A 24,128-nucleotide genomic window follows, 5' to 3' on the forward strand; every position below is an offset into this window, starting at 1 on the left:
GGGTTTTCAGGAAAAAAATAACACTACTCAATAAGCCAAGGATTCGAGACCAACTTCAGTATTTGCTCATCTGAGAGGAGAGTTCATAAACAGTGTTGTAACCAATCAAGAGTGTTTTACAACCAAAAAGACAGCTTCTGCAAAATGCTTTTTTCGTCTTAGTTCCTTCTCTTAAAAAATGACTTGAAAGACTGCAAACCCCAACAAGGTTCCCACAGTAACTGGACAAGGAAAGAAAAGAAGAAAAAAACAGCACACCCCTCATACTGAGCATGCCTGCTAGGCCTGAAGTTTTAGAGTCGCCCTCGAATTTTGCTTCTTTGGAAGCAGGATGGTCACGTTTCCCAAACTCGCTCCTAGCAGAGGCAGGGCGACAGCAGGACAGCTTGCACACAGGCTCTAAGACGGGAGCCGCAGCACCTCGTAAGCCAAGGGGACACACAAAGACCCCGCAGGCACCGCTGCTGCCCAGGCCGGGGGATTCCAGGCAGGCTGCTCCCCAACTCCCTCCCGCTGGCAGCGCGGTGCCGCCAGCAGCCGCTCTCAGGCAGGGGGATGGGTGGGAACTCCATTTCGCCGAGATCATCTCCGTCTCCTCAGGCTCGCGCTCCAAACGCGACAACTCTTCTTTCCAAGAAGGCAGCCTTCCGCGTCGCAGCCGCCCTCCGCACGGGCCCGCTCCCGTGACACCGGGCCCCGGTGCACAAAGAGCGCGGCTCCATTGTCCGCGGGCAGTACCTGCACCTCGCCGGCACCCGGGGCTACAGGTACCTGCGGCAGAGATCCAGGCGGCCGGACCCTCACGGGGCTGCCGAGGCGACCCTCGTCCTCCCCTCTGGTACCTGCACCCCGAGCCAGATGCTTAGACTGAAGCCAGATGCGTAGAGCACAGGCACAGAGCGGCTGGAGCGTATTTTACCCGTGTGTTTACTCGTGCAAGACCGGCCTCCTCGAAACGCACTAATGTTGAAAGAAATCTCTTTTCAAAACAAAGCGAGAAATTATAGGAATGAAGGGGTTTGCCTGGCAGCAAACCTCCCTCCAAAGCCACCAATCGAAACTCACAAAGGTAAAAACAACAACAAAAAAAAAAGGTAATTAATTCAGAGCCTACCATTTTTTCCACATCCATCTCTAAGCAACAGTACCATAGCAACTTTTTCCTGCTTTAATACATCTTACAAAAGAGGAGGCATGGACAAAATAAGACCCAGGAATGTCAAATTTCCACTTCCATTCGAGTGCCTCGTATTTCCTCAGCTAGCTATGCCTGGAATTAAACAAACAGCCCCGCAGCGCATTTTCTTCCCCCGAAACCCTGCCTTTGTATAACGTCCGATCCCACGACCTGGGCTCAGGGACACCACAAACCACGGCGAATGCCAAAGTGCCATCCCCTCCATGGGAGCCACCGAGAGAGCAACCGAGGCGGCATTGGTGGAATGCAAGGCTTGGGGGGGGACAAACGTGAAGAGAAGCGACGGGTAAATAGGTCGGCGCAGCCCCCGCTCCGAGTGCTGATACGCAGCTGAGCCTTTTTTTTCTGTATTTTTTTTTTATGATTTCTGTTTTTTTATTGAACCTCCGTCCCTGCTGCCACGTCTGGCTCCCAGCCCCACACAATCGCCCCGCAGCGGGGCCCCCTGCCCACAGCCCGGGGGGTGCCCAAGCCCCCGCGCCGCCTGCCCACGCCGCCGGGGCCCCGCCGCCATTTTAGAGGCCGCCTGGCAGCAGCCGGGCGCGGGGAGAAGCCCCCCGGGGCCGCTCGGCTCGGCCCAGGGCTGCGTACAGGCTGTGCGGGGACCACAAGCTGTGGCCCCGGACCCATGCGGGGCACGGTGCCACCCGGGGGGCTGTAAGCGAGCCGGGGGGCAGCACCCCACGGCCCCTTTTCGGGCCGAGGCTGCAGGCAGGGAGGCAGCCGAGGCCCGCCATCTGTCAGCGGGCTCCCCGGCCCAGCCTCCTCGCATGTTAGTAACCACATCTATTTTTCCCATGGTGACTCATTATTAAGGACGCGCCGTCATTTTTCCAGCGCTAAGGCAGCAGAGCGAGGCAGACTGAAGGAAGCTTCCAAATCCTTCCGGAATTTAAAAAACAAAAAACAAAAATCACTTGGTGGGAGGTCAGCGGCTGCACCCCGGGCTCGTCACCTTCTTCTTTTTTCCTAAGAGAAGCTTCCAGCGTGCAGCGCAGGGCAGCAACTTTGTGCGCGCACGTTTCCCACAGACACGGTGTTGCTGCGACTCACGAGAAGCCTCCTCTCGCACGGAAATATGCAGCGGGGAGGAGGAAAATACAACCATGCAAACAGCCACTACTTCCTCGTGAGCTGCGCCGTGGGAGCTGGGTTAATCTATGCAACGACACACCGAGAAAAAAAAAAAAAAAAAAAAAACACCAACAGCCAACAATAACCAGCCCGGCCCGCGGAGCGCTGCCCTCGTGGAGGGCTCCGGGGCAGGGAGCTGCTGCCTTCGGGGCTTTCTGCGGTGCTGCCGTCGCCTTCGGCACCTCCGGGCGCTCCGGCTGGCAGCGCGGGGGCACGGCCGCTGCCCGCACCGGAGCATCCCGCAGCTCGGGATGAGCGGACGGGGAGGGGAGGCCGCGCACGAACGGGAACAGAACCGAGGCGGCGAGAGGACGGCTCCGCGCGGCGGAGGGCCGGAGGGGTGAGGCGGAGGCGGCGCGGCCGCCCCCCCGCGGGGCGCAGCCCGCTCGGCCCCGGGGCTCCGCGCCCCGTCCTGCTGCTCCTCGCCCCCCGCCGCCCCCCGGGGTTCCCCCGCCCGCCCCCGCTGCCGCGCGGCCCCACTCACCGCTTGAAGTGCTCGATGATCTTCTCCTCGCGCACGTTCTCCGGCAGGTTGCCCACCCAGAGGTGCCTGGTTTCCCGCACCATGCTGCGCGGCGCGGGGCGAGCCCGCCGCCCCTGCCCCGGCCCCGGCCCCTGCCCGGCCTCCCGGCCGCCTCCCCCCGCGCAGCGCTGCCGCCCGCCGCCGCCGCCGCCGCTCGCCCGCCGCCGCCCCCGCCTCCTGCCGGCCGCCCTCCGCCTCTTCCGCCGCGGGGCCCCGCCGCCCTCAGCTGCCTCCCCCCGCGGCGGCGGCGGCGGCGGCGGCGGCGGGCGGCACCATGGGCTGCGGGGGGGCCCCCTGGCTGCCGGGCGGCGGGCTCCCCCCCCGCCGCGGCTCCGCTCCCTGCCGGCCGCCCCCCGCCTCGGCCCCGGCGCGCTCGCTCGCGCTTCCTCCTCCTCCTCCTCCTCCGGCAGCGGCAGCGCGGCGCCCCCCCCGCCGCCCCCCCCTTCCTCCTCCTCCTCCTCCTCCTCCTCCTGCTCCTCCGCCCCCTCCCCCGCCGCCGCCCCCCCCCCTCCTGCCCCTCGCGGCTCCGCCGGCTCCGCTCGCTCGCCCCCCCCCCGCGCCTCTCGCAGCGCCACACGGGGGCCCCCGCGCAGGCGCACTGCGCGCACGGGCGCGCGCCGCGGCCCCGCCGCCGGCATTGGGCGGGGGGGGGGGGGAGGAGGAGGAGGAGCGCGGGCGCGCAACGCCCCGCGGCCGGGCGGCGGCACCGCGCATGCGCGGGGGTGCGCGGGGGCAGAGCGCTGAGGGGCGGGGGGGGAAGAAATGGGGGGCGCAGCAACGAGGGGCTGCAAAATGGGGGCGTCCTGCAAAAAGGGGGTGGAGAATGGGAAACGGGGGTGTTCCACAAAAAGGGGGTGCAAGATGGGAAACGGGGGTGTATGTCCCCTATATATAGCCAATCAGGGCTGCGATATACAGCAATAACGGGGGGGCTGCGTGGCAAAAAAGGGGGCGAGGAGCAAAAGAGGGGCTGCGATGTGAGGTAATGGAGGGAGCTCCGTAACAGAAACGGGGCGTATTCGAAAACATAAAGGGGGCTGCGCTGCAGAAACGGGGCGCCGTGCGAAATAAACAGGAGGTGATGATGAGAATAAAGGGGGCTGCGCTGCGAAGAAACGGTGCTGGCAAAAAAAGGAGCTGCGTTACGCAGCGTGGGGTACAACGCAAAGACGGGGGGCTGCAGTGGAACGAGGGGCAGCCCGAGGTGCGAGCAGACGAGGGAGGAGGACACAACGCGAGGGGGGCCAGGACAAGCCCCCCCCAGCACCCCACAGCGCGGGGATGCTCCCGGGAGCGCACCCAGCCCGGTGCTCCCACGGGGCCAGGGCCGGACGCGCGCTGTCCGACGGACACACAGACACCCCGACACCGCTCAGAAGCCGGGGCCTCGAGGCTCCCCCTTTCCGTGACATGCAAACCGAGGCGAAGGAAAACCCAGCGCGCTGCCTCGATGCAATCAGCAAGAGCGAGTAAAAAATTAATTTAGGTTAAGGCAGACAAGGGCCCGGTGTTGCGCGGCCTTTCACAAGCCTATAGCGCTGTTTATCTCTAATGACTCCAAAGTTCAGAGCTATATGCAACCTCACGCGGGGCTGGCAGCGCTGGCCGCCCGCCAAGCGCTCCGGCGGTGGGAGGGAGGTCACTGAATCATACTCGCTCTTATGCAAACGGCCACGGGCGCCTGACTGCCAAATCCTTCCCCCGACCGAAACGGGGAGGCCGCGTCGCCCTGAGAACCGTGGAAAACAAACTCCCACCGTACAGAGAGCAAGTCATCCCCTGCTCCCGCGCCCCAGCATGGTTTTTCTGCGGAGCTTTTCTGAGAAAAGCACCCACTGGGAGCTACAGCTCCGCGCACGCTGCTGGCAGAAGTTGCCTGCCCCGGTGCTGGAGCGCTGGCAGGGTGAGCCGCCCACGACAAGCGGCACGGGGCAGGCAGCGCTTCGCGCCCCGGCATCCGCTGTGAAAGGACGAAGTGCCGAAAAGAGCGTGCCAGGATGTGAAATTACAGTTGCAGGGATTTTGGTACTTAACGCTGCTGACAAGGCTGCGGTCTGACCCATCCCTGCTTGAAGGGCAGCTCTTGAACCCAGAGCTACACGTCCTTAACCTGGAGGGTAGCTTTTTTCACCTACAGGAAAAAAAGTAAGACTCTGCGCTGCTGATAATACTACTCATTTATGTGTCCAAAAATGCCCAACTGATTACCGCCACAACACTCAGAGCAGCAGCGAGTGAACAGTCTGAGGTCAGGATAAAACTGAGCACGCACCCAGGGCCATTAGTACTTTTTTTTTTTTTTTTTTTGAAGCCACATAAGCCAGTTAGCTGCTTTCACCACAGAGAGCAGACTAATATTTCAGTATTTTCCTTGGCCAAAGCCTCCCGCTTGCTGCCGGCGCTTTTCTATTGATTAAAACCATGTTCTTATTTGTTGGGATGAGCAGAGCTCAACTGTGCCGCCTCTGCCTTTAGTCCACGCTCATTAATCTCCGGTGGGCACCTTGCAAGGTGGTGCCCGGTCTGGCAGGACCCTGCCCAGGGCGGCTGTAACCTTCTGGCAGCAACTGGTCAAAGTCATCGAGCTATAGGTCACTTAAACTTGCAGATCTCTTGATTTAATCAGACCTCTGACGCACATCAACTTGAGCCTCTGCAAACCTGGGTCTTATCCCCAGCTCTGCCGCGCAGCTGCAGGCTGATCCCTTCGTGGCCCCGTGCCTCAGTTTCCCCAGTGATGATGGTTGTTAAACTGCTCTGCCAAATTGAGATCTACTGATTAAAAATAAATAAATAAATCTTTTGCATGCAAACCATCTATTATTTAAAGCATGTGACCAAGCCACACACACACACACACACAAGAAAAGGCATTGCTAATGTACTCCACCAGAGTTTTCCACCACACATTTCTCCATGGAAATGGGCTTAGCTCTTTGTTTTAACTGGTCAAAAGCCCAACGAGCAGGAACTACTTGTCTGTACCTTTTTAAAGCACTCCATAGGCATCCACTTTGGGGAAGAAAGAACCCCCCTTCCCTCAAACCATGCATCAAGTGGCTTTTCGATGCCGTATTTTCCCCTCCCCAGTTGGGCATGCTTACTGAGGCAACATTTCCAACCATTTTCCCTCCCTCCCTGCCAGGGAAGCACCTCCAAGGGACAAGAGAAAACCACACGGGCTCCTGGGTCCTTCAAAGAAACCTCACGCGGGGTCACTGCTGTCACACCACAATCCTGAGAGCAGGCTGGCTGGGAGGGACGTCTGCAGGCTGACCAGGAGCTGTCGCGAACAAAGGCATCGACTCTGTTGACAGAAGAAGCGGTTGAAATTAGTGCTTAAAAGGCTCCATTTACATGAAAGCCAGCTGGAAGAGGAGCACGAACCCTGGATCCTGACGCAAAACAAAGCTCTGGACCATTCTGATACTTTTCATATGCTTTGGGGGGAAACTGTTCCCAGCTGCAACACGCAACCACACTTGGGCAATGCCGCCATGACGGGATTCCTCCAGCTCACTCTAAGATTTTAAAGAACACAGGCTGATGCGCAAGACAGGAGAGAGCACAACCTCCATCTCAGGAGGTTCAAAGGGACCTCGATAAAGGACCAGCCTTATGTGGCAGCAACCACTGCTGTCCTTGTCACTGCAAGAGGGACACGCATTCATGCCGCCCGTGCCAGCCCACCGTCCCGGCTCTGCTGACAACGCGATTCCGGTGGCAAGCACCAAGGGCCGAGACAGCCCTGCACCCCTGTGTGCTACTGCCCCTCGGGGGGCAAAGAGCCAAGAAGAGGAGAGTCCAGCTGCTCTCCTCCGCCTGATGCCTCTCGGCCTTCGGCACACACCAGGGCAGGGTCCGGCGCACGGCAAGGCACAATTTAATTACTCATACACGCGGTAGGTGTAGCGAGAACCCAGCTATCTCTGGGTATCTCGGTCAAACACTCAGTTAAAACATCTGCATGTTTCTTATCACCACTTGGAGAGGATTAAAATACCAGGCCAGATATTAATGAGGGAGCAGGTTATAAACCCATCTCAGCTTGAACACTGTGTTCACATCAAGAAAAGCAAAGCAAGAGCAGGACAGATCAAAAGAGAGCCATTAAAGGCGTGAGAAAATGGTGCTGCCATATAAGGAGCTAATAAAGTTAGCAGCTCTCCAGTTTGGAGAAAAAAAGGGCAGGAGAATCAGAAAACATCCTTGGGGTCCACAAAAAAAGCGAAGGGAACAGCCAGAGACAGCCTCACATCTAGGAGGAAATGTGAATAAATTGAAGGGCGCATCACAGAGCGAGCAGACAACACTTGAAAAGGCAAGTTCATACATTTTTAACATGTAACATAATGTTCGTAACATTTTTAACACCATGTCTTACCCAAGTGGTGGAGCACACTGCCACGTGTTACAGGGACTGCTTGCCAAACATTTAAAAAAGAAAAGATGAGATACCGAACAAGGACAGCAACCAGAGCTATATTTGCTAAGACCGTGACTTCCTATACTTGGATCTGGCTTAGCGAGGGCTCTGCCTCTTGAGCTCGCAGCAGTGCAGCTGGGGATGGGGAAGGGAGGCATTACGCTGCTCCCCGCAGCCGGGGACATCGGCCGGCTGCATCGACCAGAGACCTGCAAGGATTGCAGCGGCCGCAGTCACGGCACGCAGCAATTATCCTCAGTGTCCAGTAGGCATCCAGCTTGCTTTGGTTTTTACAGGAAAATGGTGTGTTACTCAGCCAAGGGCTCTCAGACAGCACCAGGAACACTCGGAGCTCTGCTTTGTTTGAGCTGGCCAGCTCCAGCCTCCATCTTGCCATTGGAAAGTTTATTTACGTGCCCTTCCTGCTCATTGACTATATTTATTAATGTGACTGTATGGCAGCTGAATATCAAATTGCCAGCCAGGCTTTTATCTCATTTTTAAGCCAGCCTGAATTACCGGGCTAATTTTATTGCTTACCCATTACATTTTATGCAACGGATAATTTTCTCCAAGGAGGGATTGGTGCTGTTTGATATTTGGGCTCATGTGTTGCCAGGATGGAGGATATTGGTTTATACGATAACACTTTGAACATGAAGCCCGGTTCTGGATCCTAAGCAACACAGAGCATAGGATTTGTATTAATAAAGCTATTGATTTTGGTTCTTGCCTCGTTGAGGGTTACTGCTCCAAGCCTTCGAGATGTGATAACTCGGTCCAGAAGACTCCTTCCAAGTCACTGAAATGGTTGCACCCAGAATTTAGCTATTCCTTTTCAAACACTACTCCCAGCTAAACTCGGTGTTCTTATCCACACAGCACTGGGAATGGGAGCTGCCACAGAATACTGCCACTGTAGCCAGTGGGTTAGCATCGGCTACCTTCTGCAGCACAGTAAACACAGCTCAGGAGCCCCTGGAATTTGGTTTACAGTGAACCCGTTTGTATATATATAAAAGCACACTTCTGTTTTCAAAATACGTTGCTATACAAAAACAGACGTTTCAGCACCGCACAGAGCAATTGCTAAGCCACGCAACCAAAACACCATGTGCACTCACAGGACTGCAAAAGAGCTCACTCTTGCTTACTGTGTAGCAGATATAGTAGAATTAATACCTAGTTTTTCACGAAATGTAGGGAAAAAAGTAGAAACATCAAGGTGCCAGCTTCTGCCTTGGCCCCAAAGATCTCTGCGACCACATGAGGAGCTGGACCTGCTCGTTTTTCCCAAACACAGGGTATTTCAACGACCAGACAGAGGACTTCAGTCTTCCAGGCTGCAAAATAAGACGCTTCAGGAAAAAAAAAAAGGGGGGGGGGGGGAGAAGGGGGGGAAGCCAGCCCCACACTGCAAAGGATTTAAAACCAAACCAAACCATTCGGACTGAAGAGATCACTGTATTCTGTACTTTGCCATTTTTAACACCCTGTTGCTGTGCGTTAACTCTACATAAAAGGCCCCACATGCAATGCCCAGGAGGAATCACAGAAATTATGCTGAAGATGCTGCAGGACAAGGGTTTAACACAAATGACACAGTCCAGCCCTGTGAGTTGAAGGCTGCTCTTCCCCACATTCCCCATCTGATTGATCAACACACCCAGCACAAAATAAATTGCAAGCCAGCCACCATCAGCGCTTTTGTTTCACCAAATGACATTTTGATACCAAAGCGATGTAACTGTGTTTTAAACGAAGCAGACTGTGCACATTTGTGCCATGATCACGCTCACTTCAAGGAAAAGGCACAGAAGAAAAGTGCTTGTGTATTGAGAGCTATCGCGTCTTAAATCCTCTCCAGCAATATAGCACAGGAGAACAGTTTATCGTCTAGCTTTGGCTTTCATTTTACCCTACCACTAGCTCTGCAGAACTCACGATGCAGCTTTATGTCTTTTTAACTCTTCGCTGTAATAGGAAAGCTGGAAAGGCTGTGGTTTCCCCCTTTATGGAGGAGGAGCGGAGGTTTCTATCACTCGCTTGCTTTTTGGTACCAGAAATTCAGGTTTTGTTTAGCTTGGAAACCTCGCAGATGTAGTTCTAGTAACTCTTCAATCCAAAGCATGGGGTGGTAAAAGTTCAGCATTCACAAGGTAACTCTCACTTAGTTGTCCCAAACTGCCAAGGAAAAGTAATTCTGAGTCCCACAGGGTGTGCCAGCCTGGAAAACATGAAATCATCCCGAACAGCCAGTTTGTTGGTCCGCTGTACCTGCAGGCCAGTGGAGGCCTCTGAGGAACACAAGGCGTATCTCCAAACACATCCTAGCAAGAGAATAAAATTATTTTCCTGCCCACGCTCACTTAATCCAAATATAGATGAGACTTCAGGCATACGAGCTATTGGCAATTTTCATGTACACCACACACGAGCTTCCCCCAGCTCTCCAGCACAGGGAGCACTGCATGAAATCTGGCCTGGACACCTCATACTAATCCTCAGCTAAATTTTTGCCAGAAGAGCATAGAGTCATAGCTGCGCTACAAATCACTGCAGCAACCAGACTGCCTCGCTGGCAACGAAATCGCTGCGTTTCTCATTAGGTGTTGCTCCAGCTTAGCAGGGCAGGGCCCCTCCGCTGGTCAGCCAGAGGCACTCGCACAAGACCAATGCCAATGTTCTCATTAAGGAAGGCTGCACTCACACAACACCAATCCCAATATTCTCGTTAAGGAAGGCTAACGACAAGGTGCCGATACCTGCTCTCTTTGCTCACTAGTAACTGCTAGGGCTCTGCCTGCTGAAGTCATGCACGACCTAGGAAAGACCAGAACCAGGTGCTTTTTGTTACATTTTGCAACACAACAAAAGAAATTGCACCCAGTAAGGAAGTACTTCCCTTCTTCCTGGTGAGCAAGCACAACTTTGAGGAATCAAGTAATGAAGCCGCAGCATCTCATGGGAGCAAGTTCACAGAAAAAATAGTTCAAGGGGACCCTGATCTTCAGCAACACAATTTAGCATGTTGCAACGCTCCCTCTGACGTCTGCGCATTGCATTTGCCCGAGCAAAATTAGGAGTAATATACTATTGCACGTAGGTCTGTTCACTTGTAGGGAAAGGGGCCCCACAGTTTTACTCCCTGGAGGCGCCCGCTCTCCCCACCCCTTTTGTGTGTGTGTGTGTTTTTTTAATGTGCCACACATCAGCACAATGCTGACAACTGCATTGTATGTTTTCTGCCTATGCAGCAGTTCAAGAGCACACAACTCTGGAAGGTTTTTTGAAAGGGGAAAGGGGGAGGGAGCTGTCCTTTGCTATCCCATTTTAATTGCGTGGCTCGCTCTTCTGTGTGACCATGGGGAAGGGGAAAAAACAAAGGATTAAAAGCAGCACCGATTTTAGCATCCAAAAGGATCAAACTCAGTCTTCTCACAAGATACAGTCAATTGGGCTTAGAGTAACAGCTACCACAGGTAAGAAAAAAAATAATACACCGGGGTTTCTTCTCTGGCATTGGACCCTAGAAGACAGCCCATCTATCCTCACTTGCTGTTGTTACAGCCTCTGTGTTTCCACACCTGCCAATGCAGAGATATTGGCAGTGAAAAGGGAAAATGGATGGAAGGGTATGAAAAGCCAGACTGTCAGTTTTTCCACCTGCCAGCAGCAGCCTGATGGAGCCTTGGTGGCACAACTCCAAAGAGCAGTGACCAGAGCACATTACCAGCCCCCACAAATAAAGCTAATAGCTAATATCTCACATGCACTTGTGTTACAGAGATAGGACCAGCAAACACAGCCTCCTTTAACAATAAAGATGACTAATCCACAGCAGTTTTTCTTTATTCCTTTTTTGTTTGTTTGTTTTTAAAGCCCACGAGGCAGAGCTTTTTCCAGAAGCACCGGCCTTTTCTTTTGTGAAACAGTAAGTGGTGGGAAGGGGAAGCCCTGGGACCTCCTCATGATATCCAGACAGAAGTAACCACAGAAACATTGTGGCTTTCTGTGGCCAGTGTACAGCGCGCACACACAACCAGACCACTGTGCCTTACAGTCCTTGGCAAGGCCAGATCCGACTGCCCCGATGGCCCTTGGATCGCTGCGTGTTTACAGTACTCGCAGAGAAGGTATCTACTGTGGAGCGGGAATTACACAAATAATCTTGCATTTCCCTAGGAGGAAAAAAAATTATGGCAGAAGACAGCTTTCACCCATAATATTGCAACAGTCCCCTGCACTACCTGGGTCAGGGAAGGGATGTGCAGAAAAAAGCTGCATGCAGGGTTGTGTAATCGAAGCAGAGCATCTGCATTAGCTTGGTGGGCCCAGTCCCCCAGGCAAGGTCATTCTGGCTTGCATGGAGACACATTAGTGCTCACAGCCTGCTTTAATGCAAAGCTGTGGTCAAATCACAGTGGAGCCAGCACTAAAGGAGGTCACCTGGGGACTACAAAGAGGTAATGAATTAAAGAAAAAAAATCTATAAGCAGATGTTTACTGACAAGCAGGCAAGTCCACATCTTCACTCCGGCAAAGAGCAAGAAGGAAGGGTCGCTTGCGTGGAGCAGGCTGAGAAATAACAGCCCAGTTCCCAGGACACAGCAAAATACTCTGCATCTACAGAGAACACTAAACAGATTTAGGTTACAGCTTTTATCCATCCCGCATACCAGCCTACCCCCTCCCAGCTTTGCAGCCCTAAAACCCACCAGATCTGTTGTTATTCTAGCACTCAGAAATGGAGATTTGCCACCGATTCCAGATCTACGTGATTTTCGGTGGCACTATTAAAATACTTACCCACCTCACAGGCAGAGCTGTGAAAGCTTAAATTTGTGTGTGTTTGCAAATGATTTTGAAAGCCTTCCAAGGAAGGTGCTGTAGAATTGTAAATCCTTCCCATTATTAATAAAATGGAGCTATTGTTCCAGCTCTAATCAAGACTTGTCTCCAGCTGGGCAATTTTAAAATGCAATTCAAAGCGCTCACACACACACACAAAAAACGATCATGAGGAAGCTTCAACCCACAGGCTACCGAAAAAAAAAATCATTGAAACAGCAAGCTGTTTGGGGGGTTGGGGGTGGATAAAAAGTAATAACGCTGCTATTTAAAATGAATTCCAAGCAGAAGCACGTTGGGGAGAGGGGAAGCCTCTCTCCCACCGCCTGGGAAAGGTCACTTCTGCCATCAGCAGCAAAGCCTTGCTCCGCAGATCAAGGCTGCAGCAGCGCATGCAAGCAAGCGACCCCATTGCTGTAAGCCCAGCCTCATCCATCTCCATCAGGAGACATCTCTGCTTTTAATTTATTTAGCAAAGGGGGATGGGGGAAGGGAAGAAAAAAAAAAAAGAAAGAAAAAAAAAAGCCTTGCAAACACCTCCCAGCACCCCCTTTAAGGATGGGGAGATGTAGCTGGGGGGAGAGGCTTGGAAAGAGGCTGCGAGCCGCCAGAGCCCCTCCGAACCAGGGAGGGAGGTGGTGCATCCTCCGCATCCTCCTCCTCCTCCTCCTCCTCCTCCCCCCCCGGCGGCAGGACCACGCCTGCCCGGCGCTGCGGCAAAGGCTCCGCAGTGGGTGCTCCCCTCCCCCGTGCAATTTCCTCTGCTGTAGAAACTTCTGGAATAAGCAGCCAAGCTGGGGAGAGGAGAGAAACCTTCCTACCCACAGAAGGGAGGAAAAAAAAAAAAAAAAAGAGCGAGCCGTAGAGCAGATAATAAAAGGGAAAGGAATGCACAAGGACCGGGGCACGGCTCTGCCTGCGTGCAGAAAATCTCTGTGTACACCATATGCGTGCCCGGCGCGGCGGGGTTTTGCAGCCTGCGTGGCTGGAAACAAAACGCACCAACACAAAAGCACAAAAAATGGTGGTGTTTGGAGCGCTAGATGGTGGAATAAAGGAGCTGATCCCTCCTCCCGGAGCTACAGCAAAGCCCTGCCACTTAAGTTGAACTAATTTGTCCTCTCTTTTCGGTACAATGAATTGTCTGATCTGGACTATTTGATTGCATTGGCAGCTTCAGTTACTGGGGTTTGTTTTTGTATTTTTTTTCCCATTTTTGGTTCTGTTTCATTGTTTTCATTTTTTTATTTTTCTCTTAATTCAAAAAAAATCCTCCCCAAATATCCCATGGAAAAATCTACATCTCTGTGGAACAAATAAAACATTCAGGCACAAACTTCCATCATGGACTGTTAAAAAGAAATGGGTTGCTTTTTTCTTTTTTTCCTTTTTTTTTTTTTTTTATGATGGCATTTTTTTCTTCTGCTTTTAGGATATATTGTAGTAGAAAGCCAATGGAGGAAAACACAGGTAATATATATATATATAAATATAAAATCAAACATATATACGGGCCAAAAATGGAGTAATTATATGTAATTAAATCATAGTGTTTTAGGTGTGTGGCTTTTGTTTTATATTCTGTAATCAGTCCGTGGAAGAAGGACATATATAAATATAGATATATGTAGAAATAAAAGAACATCTGTATGGGCCTAAATCCGTAATTCTAGGGAAAAAAAGAAAAAAAAAAAAGGGTAGTAGTATTTTGGGTGTGTGGTTTTTAACAAAGCAGGGGCAATGTTATAATGTAACAATACTGTGGTGCAGAGAAAGGTAAGACAGCATTAACTAAAAAAAAAAAAAAAAAAGAAAGAAAAAGAAAGAAAGAAGCGTACGTGGTACCTTGGCTGCAGCCTCCAGCGAGCATTTGGATGTGACGGGGTGTTTTTTTACGGTATTACCACGTCTGATCACACCAAGTATATGCTTTTAATTACCCGAATGGCGGGCAGGCTGTCGTGCGGAGCCAGGCAAGCGGCAGCTTCTTCCCCGTGCCCCTCCAGCTCTGCAGATAAATTACTCCTTGGGTGTTTTGGGTTTTCGGTGCTTTTTTTTTTTTTCTTTAATCACGTTTGGGCATTTTCCACGCTGTGAGGAGAGCGAGAGGCGGTGGCTTCAACCCCTGCGAAGGAGAAAAAGCGGTGGAGGAGAAAGAATTAGGCATAGAACTACCCACCTTGGGGTGCGTGTGTGTGTGGAGGGGGTGGTGGAAAGAGCAATTCTGGCCCCCAAATCTTCACGCTCTGAGGGAAAAAACGCCCCAAATGGGTCGGTGCTGGCGGGTTGTGGCATGGAGGGACCACGGGGGCGATGGCGGCGGGGGGAGGCCGAAGCCGCCCCCGAGGCCGAGTGGAAACGCACATCTCCGAGCATTTTCGCGTCCTTTTGCAAAGGCGGAGGGGAGAAGGGGGGTGCGTGAGGAAGGCGCGGGGGAAGCTCGGGTTTCACCCGCAGCGCTTTCACAGCCCGCCTGGAGGGGCCCCGCACGCCGGGGTGGCCGCTCGGCCGTACTCCTGGCACGGCTTTGCCCACGCTCGCCGCCCCAGCCCCACGCCGCCCGTCCTTCCCCCCGCTGCCCGCCCGGCGCCATTTTGTCGCCTGGGCGCCGCTCGCCGTGGCCTGGCCGGGCGGCCATTTTGTGAAGCGAGCGGCGGGCGGGGCGGCTCCTGCAGTACCGCGGGCGGCCGCCACGCGCGGGCGAGGCGGCGCTCTGGTGCCTGAGGCGGGCAGCGACCGGCCCCCTCCTCCTCCCTCTTTTGTGAGGCAAATATCCTCCTTTTTCTATTTTTTTTTTCTTCCATCCGCAAAATGGGGAGGCTACGTGGTGCCCTTAAAACGCCAGGGTCGGCGAGAAAGGGAGGCGGCCGGCGGCGGAGGGACGAGGCCGATCGCCTCAGCACAATCCTGCCTCGGACGAAGCCATCCGCAGGGGCGCATAAAGGAGATTAAAGTCTATTCCCCCGGCTGGGCTGTGAGGGAAAGTTTAGCCGCACGGAGAATTAAGGGATATATTTATTTTTAGGAGATATTCCCCCCGCCTCATGCCTCCAGTGATAAATCACCGAGGTCAATGAGCTGCCCTGACAAACGCCCTGCTGTTGCAAAATGCAGCATTACCCCCGAGAGAAATCTATCTCAGGCTTTACATATATTTTTTTTCAACAAAACCCCACACCTATGGGCTCTAATCAACACCCCCGCAAAATAAAGAAGAAACATAAGCTGCTTGAAGTCAGGTCCAAGTGAAAATCGTTAATTCACAGCCAGGAAATGGGGCTGCAGGATGCTGTAATTGCCACTGATGCGATGAAGTAAAGCTGGGATATAAAATGTCAAAGCCCTGCTTGCAGACATGTGCTATGCATCTATTTTCAGAAATAGGGTGGGTTTTTTTTCCCTTTTTTTTTTTTTTTTAACACAGCGTATAATTTGCAGGCTGGTAACATGCTTGCATAACAGGCTGCATCGATTTCGCCTCGCGTATCAAAAACACAGTATGTGTTAAAAATAAATCCCAGCACTGGGTATTTAGGTGACAATCCTAGCCTGATCCTGCTTTGGGATCCTCCCATAAACATATCTCAGCCTGGATGGCTTGCTTTTGCAGGGAGACTGGAAAAAAGGAGAATAGTGCACGGTGGTTGTTTTTTGTTTTGTTTTGTTTTGTTTTTTTTTACATCCTGGCTGTGCTCCAAATTCTGAAGCTGGAGACATTCAGGGCTTGCACTGCTCCACTTATTTTTAACCCAGAATGATTCCGGCTGCTTTTCATCCTTCTACCTCAACCAGACCACATTTCATGAAAGAGCTGTTAGCTTTTTAGGTTGCATTGAATCCAGGAAGATGCAGGAAATACGTCCGAAGGGTCTGCCGGAAAGGACAACGCTGCAGCAATCTGGCTGGGATATGGTTGTAATTAACTCAGGTCAACCAAAGGAAAAACCCAGTTCTTCAGCTCTCTGTCCTGTTTAAAAGGAAAAAAAGCATCACCATTAACAGCTTTCCAGCCAGCAATGCCCCCTCAACTGCTCTAGCCTCAGTTTTCCCTCCTGAGAACTGACCCATTTTGCCACAGCGTTTGCTGGTGGCTGGCTCTCGTTCGCCGCTCCCCGGCAGCTTTCCATGGCCAACAGCACCTTGGAGGCAGTGATGGCAGAGGGAAAGCATGTGAGGAATCCGGCTCGTCTCTCCCCCTCTGTCCGCCGCCTGCTTTTCACATTTCTCACGGCTGATGGGGCAGTTTCCAACCCGTTTCCCTTTACAGACTTGCTTATGCTGCACCAAAATCTTCAGCTTACAAACAAAATCTGTAAGAGGCACAATTTGTTACAAACCAAAACCTTGATCACCAATTTAAAAACAGTATGGCCATGCCTGTCAGCTCATCCTTCAATTTAAAAGCTCATTTTAACAAACATGGCTGTCCCTTGAGTTGCAAGAAAAATAACCTTTGCAGGTTTTGTCATACACTCTCATATTCCTGGGAGCAAATTGGGCCCGCAGCAGGGTATGGTATCGGATGCCTTCTCTGGGAAAGACCAGAGAAATTTTATCCCCAGGCCGCACCCAGGCTGAAGTGAAGAAATATTTGCATTTGCTTCTCCTTGGAGGGCAGCCAGCCTGCCTCGCAGGTCCCTCCCTGCTCGCCTTCGCCTGCCAAGAGGGATTGCAAGAAAAGACGGGCTGATTGCAGCAGCCAAGGGGCGGGCAGGGCCCGGCCGGCGCATTTCGCAGGCTCTCCTCCGTGCCCTTTTGCACCTCTGCTGGAAGGCAACAAGTGAGACCTCAAGCGGATTTTACACCTCTGGGTGGTCTCTGCAGGGCTTTGGGGGGGCTCCCTGGGCAGAACAGGAGCTTTGTGTTGCTCCAGGCGTGCTTTGTATTTTTGTTGGCAAATCCAGGTGCATTGGTGCTGAGTAAGGAGGCAGACTTTAAACTTTTCCCCTTGCAAAATCGCTTGTAAGGGGGTGAGGAGCCCAAGGACAGGCTGAGCTGTTGCAGACTGCATTTGCTTGCTCATCGGCTGGATGGGACCCCCAGAACGTCTCCTCTGCATGGCTCAGCCGGGGCTGGAAATACAGCGCAATTCCTCGAGATCCTCCCAGGGGAAAACCCAGGGCTGTGCTTTTCAGGCTTAACAACACTCTCCAGGCCCCAGCTCATAATGCTTCTCCCCTTATCCACCAAGAAAGCAGCTTAAATCAGCCTTTATCTGCTTACCTCCCTATCTGCCCACTCCTGTCATCCTCTGCTCCTGGAAAAAAGTACCAAATCTGACCATTTCTGCATCTCTTTGCCATGCCGCTGAACTCTCCAGCTGCACCTTGCCCTGTTCCTCTCCCCTCCAAGGCTTTGTATTGATAAAAAAACCTTTTCCTTCCTGTCTCTGGCTAAAAATTGCCCCAATCCCGGTGCTAACAGACTGTCCTGGCTCACTCTGTGGGGAAGTACTGGACGCCTTCTTGCTTTAGCTCTGCAGAGGGGTAGCGTGGCTGTGAAGCACCCAAAGGTGCTGCACAGAGGGATTAACAAGCGTGCAATGCAATAACACATCCAAAACACTGCTCAGTATCAGCGCTTCCATCCTCCCTGAAAAACCTTGTCTGGAAAACACCCATACTGCAAAAAAGTGGGAAGCCCTGTGCTCTCTGGCACTGCCCTTCCCCACTCCCACAGTCCTGCCCATGTCTTTTTACTTTTCTGGCATCCTTTTGGTGCCTGGCTTCCCCCACAGAGCAGAGGCTTTGGAAACAAGAGCTGATTTTGAGCACTGGATTTCCCTGGCGTGGGAGGCGTTCCTGGCCAGCCAGACCCAACGCCACCTCCATACGTGACCGTCCTGGCTCCGAGAATGACAACTTTACATGAGCATCCTATTTATAAATAGTTTACAGCAAGTTGTGACCTGATTGATGGCCATAGACGCACATTACCAACGTGAGTAATAGGCTTTGTAGATGGGGAGAGACGGCAGGAAACATTTGCGGGGTTGCTGTGATTAATCGGCCAGCCGCCGGACTCTAGTGCATACATTACCCATACGTTAACCCTTTCGTTCAGAAATACAGCACGTGCTGGAGAGACATTATTCAACATGACCTAAGAAGCGTTTATCTGCTGTTTTTCTGGTTGTTTGTTTAGCTGGTTTTTTTTTGTTGTTTATTTGTTTGCATCTTCCTTTTCTCACCAGGAAAACATTAAATATCATCTCAGATGCTTTTGCTATTTTCTGCACTTGGTTTGTGACATTATGAACACTTTTGGTTAAAAAGAGAACCCCTCTTTGGCTGGCTGCTCTGTAAAACACTCCCAAACACAAACAAGGAGCACTGGTGGCACTGCTTGCACAGATATCAGAAGCACAGGGAAAAGGGTTAATTTCTGTCTTTTTTTCCATATTGGACCAAAGGAAAGTCAAAAAGCTCCTGCCAGCAGAGCAGTATTACCTCGGATAAGATGCAAAAACGAGGCATTGGTACCAGTGCTGTTGTATACAGAAGACAGAATTTAGACAGAGTTTTTTCTGCCTAATGGGGGAATTTGTGCTCCGGCTGCCCTCTGCTGGCTCTGAGACTTGTTTGAGACAGTGCACAGACAGTCAGCAAAAACAAACATCCTAAGAGCCTTTTATCAGCGCTGCATTGCAAAATCCCAAGTCCAGCCCCACAAATGACCCTCTACTCTCCCCTAGCCTGCTGAATCACTGCGTCCCACCCCAAAATCAGCTGTGTTACCAGCAAGCAACCCAAGCAAGCTCATGTCCAGCCTCCTGCCACCCACAGCAGCCCGTAAGTCAAGAAGTAGCTTTTTCCCTATTTGCAAACTTGTGTTTTGTAAGGTCCGTGACACAGGAAACGGGTGGATGAAAGAAACTACATTTTTAGTTTGGGGTTTTATTTAACTACAAGGAACTAAATCAGTGCTGCTCTCTGCATCACCCCAGAGAGAAACGTTTAAATGAAACCCCAAGGAAGCTCAAGAAGAAAGAAAAACACCAAGGAAACCAAACCGGCCTCAGAAGAGTTTTTTTTTTTTAAAAAAAAAGCAAAAGAAACCTCAGCTCGCCCACCACTGCTGCTCTTCCAGGGCTTTTTCTGTTCGCAATGAGCAGTTGGGAAGAGGGCTGAGGGACAGGGTCCCGGCCCGTTGTGGCGATGAAAACACTGGTCCCACCGCTCCCTGCGGGGACATCGTGGGACAAGCGGGGGTTTTTAGCAGGAGGACTCGTTCCGCCGGCGGACGTGGCAGGACTTGCAGAGGAGGTGCTGGCCCAGGGGGTAGCACCCATCCTCCGTCGGCTCCGGCGACAGGGGTGTCCCACAGCTCTGCGGAGGAGCAGGAGCACAGAGGCCACAGCTTAGCCCCGCACTGCATCGCATGCAGGACGCCGCGCCATGCAGGATGCTGTGCCGATGCACCCCGCGTTCTCACAAAACCCACCTTGTGACCAACCCATCCAACACCAACCACAGGTGCTTTGCGGAGGCATCAGGACAACCTCGCTTGTATTTCAGCCCCCCACCAAAGCCGTACCTCGCAGCGGTAGCAGCTCTCATGAAAGCTGCGTCCCAGGCACTCGATCTTGTAGGTGTCCTGGTCCTCACTGGGGATGATGGGGAGCTTGCAGGCACCGCACACCGGGGCATATTTCCTTGGTGGGACAAAAGACGGGTGACATGAGCCCCAGGGGGCGGCAGGGACAAGCTGAAAGCCCCCATCCAGGGCTGCTCTCCTACCTGTAGAAGTCAGCCACGCAGTACACCTCGTCCCGCTCATCCACGGCAAAGCTCTCGGTGCCGATGGCCTGGCCGCAGGCGGTGCAGACGAAGCAGCTGGGGTGGAAGCCCTTGCCCATGGCACGCACGATGCGCTCCGAGATCAGCCCCTGGCACTTGGCGCATTTCTCCAGCGTGGCCTGGAGGCGATGGGGGGAACACGCGAGATGCCGGCGCCCCCCGACATCCCTGGGGGCACCGAGCGTCCCGTCGGGACGGGTACCTGGTAGCAGGTGTCGCACGTGGGGCGCCCGTCCCTTTGGTAGTAGCGCTGCCCGGCCAGGCGCTGGTGGCAGGTGCGGCAGGTGAAGCAGTCGGCGTGGTACTGCTTCCGCATCGCCTCCACCGTCGGCTCCCGCGGGCCCACGGCTTTGTGGCAGAAGGCGCAGATGTCTGCGGGACGGGATGAGGGGGGTTGGCCTCGGCGTCCCCAGCTGGGGACGAGCCTGCGCCACGCAGACGGGTCCCCCTGCTCACCTCTGGAGCCATCCCTCTCCAGGTGCCCGTTCGCATCCTGCCACGGCGGCTTGTCTGCTTGCTCCTGGCAAAATTTGGGCGGCCTCAGCTCAGCAGGGAAGGCAGAAGGAGCCTGGTGAGCAGGAGGCAAACGTGTGTTACGTGGAAGCCCTCGAGGGTGGGGAAACTGAGGTGCGGGGGCGATGGCACCCCGTGGGCCTGACCTGCAGGGTGGCAGGTGCTGCGAGGTCCAGCTGCTGCAGCGCCGGACCCAGCGCCTCCGCGGACAAGGGCAGGGGCACTTCGGAGAGGATGAGGACCGGTGAGGACGAAGGCACGGGCGCTGGTGGGGACCGAGGGCAGCTTTCTGCAGGAAAAGCCAGGCACGGTGCGTTGGGAGGGCGACGCCAGCTCCCATCCCACACTTCTCCCCCTGCAATAACACCCCAACTTTTTGCCGCAGCGCTCACCGACCAGCCCCAAAAGCAAACGCCGGCCCGGCAGGAGGAGACAAACAGAGCCGATAAGTGCCCAGCGATGGAGAGCAAACACAGCCCTTCCCCAGCAGCCGGATCCAATCCGGGGTTGGTTTGGGGGTTTGGGGAACAACCCCCCCACAAACACCCCTCCCCAAAAGCACATTCCCCCCCCCCCCCCCCCCCGCCTGCACCCGCATCCTTTGGCAAAGCATCGCCGCGGGATCCTCGGCACCGGCATCGTCCTCGCGCGCGGGACCCCACGGACACCCCTCACCTCCGTTGGGCAAAGCCAGGGGCTGTGGCAGGGATGCCCGGGGGCGATGGGTGCCCTCGGGGATGGGGGGTGACACCCCCGGTTGGGGCCGTTCCTTGGTGGCCGCCTCCCTCCGCGGGGGCACCAGGGTGATGAACACGGACGAAGCCATCCTCTTCTCCGCTTTCCCGGGGAGCATCGTGGAAATGGCAGGTGGGCCGGAGCTGCGCTGGATTTTTTTTTTTTATTAAAAAAAGACAAAGAAAATAATATAAACGACAGAGCGAAATCTGTCGGTGTGCCTGTAGCTTGGTGTGCCTGCAGCCGCGCTGCCCTTCGGCCTCAACCCGCCTCCTCCTCGCCTTCCCGGAAAGGGAGAAGGAACGAGCGGCCCCGTGCCCGTCCCACGTCACGGCAATAAATGGCCTCGTGCCCATCAGGATGCGGTGTAAAGGGACCCGGCAAAGCGCCCAGCAGGGGGGAGCGGGTGAAGCCCCCGAGGTCTCCCCTTCTCAAGCCCCCTTGGCCAACCCCAGCCTTCTGCAAGCTTTGTAAGCTTCTTTTTCCCTCTTATTGCCCAAACGGGGATGAAACAGCTGGAGAAACCCATCTTGCCTATTGAAAATAGGGTTGCGAGAGCATCTGCTTTTGCACACCCTTTTTGGGGTGTTTTCTAGGTCCCCGAGCTCCCCTATCTCCCCCTTACCATCCCCAGCACAAGGCACCCCCCCCTTTTTCTTTCTGCAGCTGGGGAAACTGAGGCACAAAGGTGCCGAAGCGGCCCCTGCGCATCGCCCGCCGCGCAGGCAGGATGCGCCCGACCCCGAGCGACCCCGGCGGGGAAGGAAAAGGGCTGCTCGTTCAGCTCCGCCAGGGGAAAAGCAGCCCAGCTGGCCAGGGAGGAGGGGGAAACGCGTTTCCTCCCCGCCGCTGTCCCCGCACCTACCCGTGCGACGAGTTGTCCGGTCTCATGCGGCACCGTGGCGGCGGCACGGGGTGGCTCTGCTCCCCCAAATCCCCTTTACGGGCATCCCCGCATTCTCTGCGTCGGGGAAAAAGCCCGGGGACAAGCGTGCCGGTGACTTCAGCCTCTGACTCAAATGAAAGGGAGGAAAAGGAAAACCCAGAGTGGCTTCGCGTGCTCCCTCCCTCCCCGCTGGCGAAACCCAAACGGGCCCCGGCGCTGCCAGCCCTCGCCCGGTGCTCAAATCCTCGCCCCGGGCAGCCGCTGCTTCCGTGCTCCCTGGCCAGGCGGCAGAAAATAAGGGGGGGGGGGGAAGTAATAATCATAAAAAAAAAAAAAAAATCTCCAGGGCTAATGTGAACCATGTGCTCGGTGCATTCCTCTTTGTGCTGGGGCGGCCGAGCTCCTGGCGGCCCCGCTGCCGCCCCACCGCCCCACCGCCTGGGGTGGCTGAAGTTGGGGGGGCACCATTAGTGGGGTTTGCACCTCATTTTTTTTGGTGGTCCCTCCCCCTCAGGTCGCGCCTTCCCTCTGCCGAGCCGTTTTGGGGTGGCTGCGTTGGGAAGGGGCCTTGCAAGAGTTGCCCCAAAATCTGGGGTGCCAGAGCCCGGGTGGGATCGATGGCGCTGGGGCCACTTATGGGACATCCCCTCCCAAACTGGGGTGGGACGTGGCCCTCCTATGGCTGCCCCCCAGCTGCCCCCCAGCCCCAGGGACCTCCACGGGCCCTGCGAGGATACCCGAGGGAGACAGGACAGGGTGGGGGCCAGACCTCTGTCCCCTCGCGGCCCCGCTGTCCCCTCACCACTTTACCCAGGGGGTGGCTTTGCAGCCCCCCGTCCCCCACCTGGGTGTCCCCCCTGTCCCTGCAGAGGGTGGCCCTGCAGTCCCCAGCCCCCTGTCCCCTCCCGGGGGGTGCCGATCCCCAATGTGGCTGTGCTCCCCCCGTCCCCTCCCCTCCCTGGGGGTGGCTCTTGGCCCCGTCCCGTCCCAGGACAGCCCTGCAGCCCCTGCCCCTTCCCCTGGGGGAGTGGGGGTCCCACGTCCCCCCCCGGGGTGGCCCCAGTCCCATATACCCGGGGGTGTTCCCTGCCTGGGGAAAAGGCGTGTGTGGGGGGTTCCCCTATTAGTGGGGGGGGGCGTCGCTTGCCCGGGGGCGTCCCCGCAGCCCCCTGTGCCCCCGGGGGTGGCCGCTGTCCCCGTCCCCGTCCCCTACCTGAGCAGCCGGTGCGGGTCCCTCCGTGCGCTCCGCGGGCGCGCCCTGCCCGGCGGGGGGGCAGAGGGGAGGCTGAGCCGCCCGGCATCGCCGCCCCTTCCTCCCTCCTCTCCCTCCTCCTCCTCCTCCTCCTCCTCCTCCCTCCCTGCCACACGGCCCGCCCCCCCCCCCCACCCCCCCGGCAGGAGGCCCCCAACGCCCTGGGGTGGCCCCATAGGGTGTGCCCCCCCGCCCCCGTCCTCGTGAGACCTCAGGGAGCTTCCTGACCCCAAGGGGGCCCCCCCCAGGTCCCCAGGGGGCCCCTGGGTGCTGGGGGATGACCCACACCCCCCAGGTTACCCCATGCACTGCCCCCCCCGATTGTCCCATGCACCCCCAGGGTGCCCCCATAGAGCCCCGGGACACCCCACAGCACCGCGCAGACCTCCAGGACGCCCCATGCACCTCCCCCATACAGTTCCAGGATGCCTCGTGTGCCCCACAGGGCCCCCAGGTCGCCCCCCCACCCCAACCCTCGGATGCCTCACATGCCCCCACACATCTCCAGGTTGCCCCCATACAGCCCCATGCACCCCCAGGTTGCTCTGTGTGCCTCTGCACAGCTCCAGAATGCCTCCTGTGCCCCCACAGAGCCCCCAGGATGTCCCATTCCACCCCAAGTACCCCGGGATGCCCCCATACACCCCCCCCGAATGCCCCATGCACCCCCAATGCACCTCCCAGATGCCCTGTGTAGCCCCATACACACCCAGGATGCCCCATGCAGCCCCAGCCTCCCTGCTGCTGCGCCCCCAGTGCCAGCTTCCGGGGCAGGGGCTTCCCTCCCCAAACCCCGCACCCCATCCGCGCA

General features: G+C 55.2%; 2 protein-coding genes across 6 annotated transcripts in view; both read right to left on the minus strand.

The window, feature by feature from the left end:
• Positions 1-2,966, minus strand: part of SPEN (spen family transcriptional repressor) — a 66,089-nt gene extending 63,123 nt beyond the window's left edge. For all 3 annotated transcript variants that reach the window (XM_040533752.1, XM_040533754.1, XM_040533751.1), the window contains exon 1: positions 2,817-2,966. In XM_040533752.1, coding sequence (XP_040389686.1) covers positions 2,817-2,899 — 83 coding nt within the window. In that variant the 5' untranslated portion in view covers positions 2,900-2,966. The remainder of the gene's footprint in view (positions 1-2,816) is intronic.
• A 16,042-nt stretch (positions 2,967-19,008) lies between these two features.
• Positions 19,009-23,418, minus strand: FBLIM1 (filamin binding LIM protein 1). Of its 3 annotated transcripts, none has more exons than XM_040533818.1 (9): positions 23,279-23,418; positions 22,045-22,189; positions 21,120-21,322; positions 20,591-20,733; positions 20,388-20,499; positions 20,134-20,303; positions 19,872-20,050; positions 19,669-19,786; positions 19,009-19,460 (listed from the first exon to the last, which is right to left on the minus strand). In XM_040533818.1, exons 1-9 carry the CDS (start codon positions 23,364-23,366, stop codon positions 19,347-19,349), a joined length of 1,272 nt encoding a protein of 423 aa, XP_040389752.1. In that variant the 5' UTR covers positions 23,367-23,418; the 3' UTR covers positions 19,009-19,346. The 3 variants fall into 3 exon arrangements, with proteins under 3 accessions (XP_040389752.1, XP_040389753.1, XP_040389754.1); XM_040533819.1 differs by having other exon boundaries at positions 21,120-21,327; positions 22,045-22,193; positions 23,279-23,374; XM_040533820.1 differs by lacking the exon at positions 22,045-22,189 and having other exon boundaries at positions 21,120-21,327; positions 23,279-23,296.
• Between the last annotated feature and the right edge of the window lie 710 nt (positions 23,419-24,128).

Source organism: Cygnus olor, chromosome 21, assembly GCF_009769625.2.
Source record: "Cygnus olor isolate bCygOlo1 chromosome 21, bCygOlo1.pri.v2, whole genome shotgun sequence".
NCBI classification, from domain to species: Eukaryota; Metazoa; Chordata; class Aves; order Anseriformes; family Anatidae; genus Cygnus; species Cygnus olor.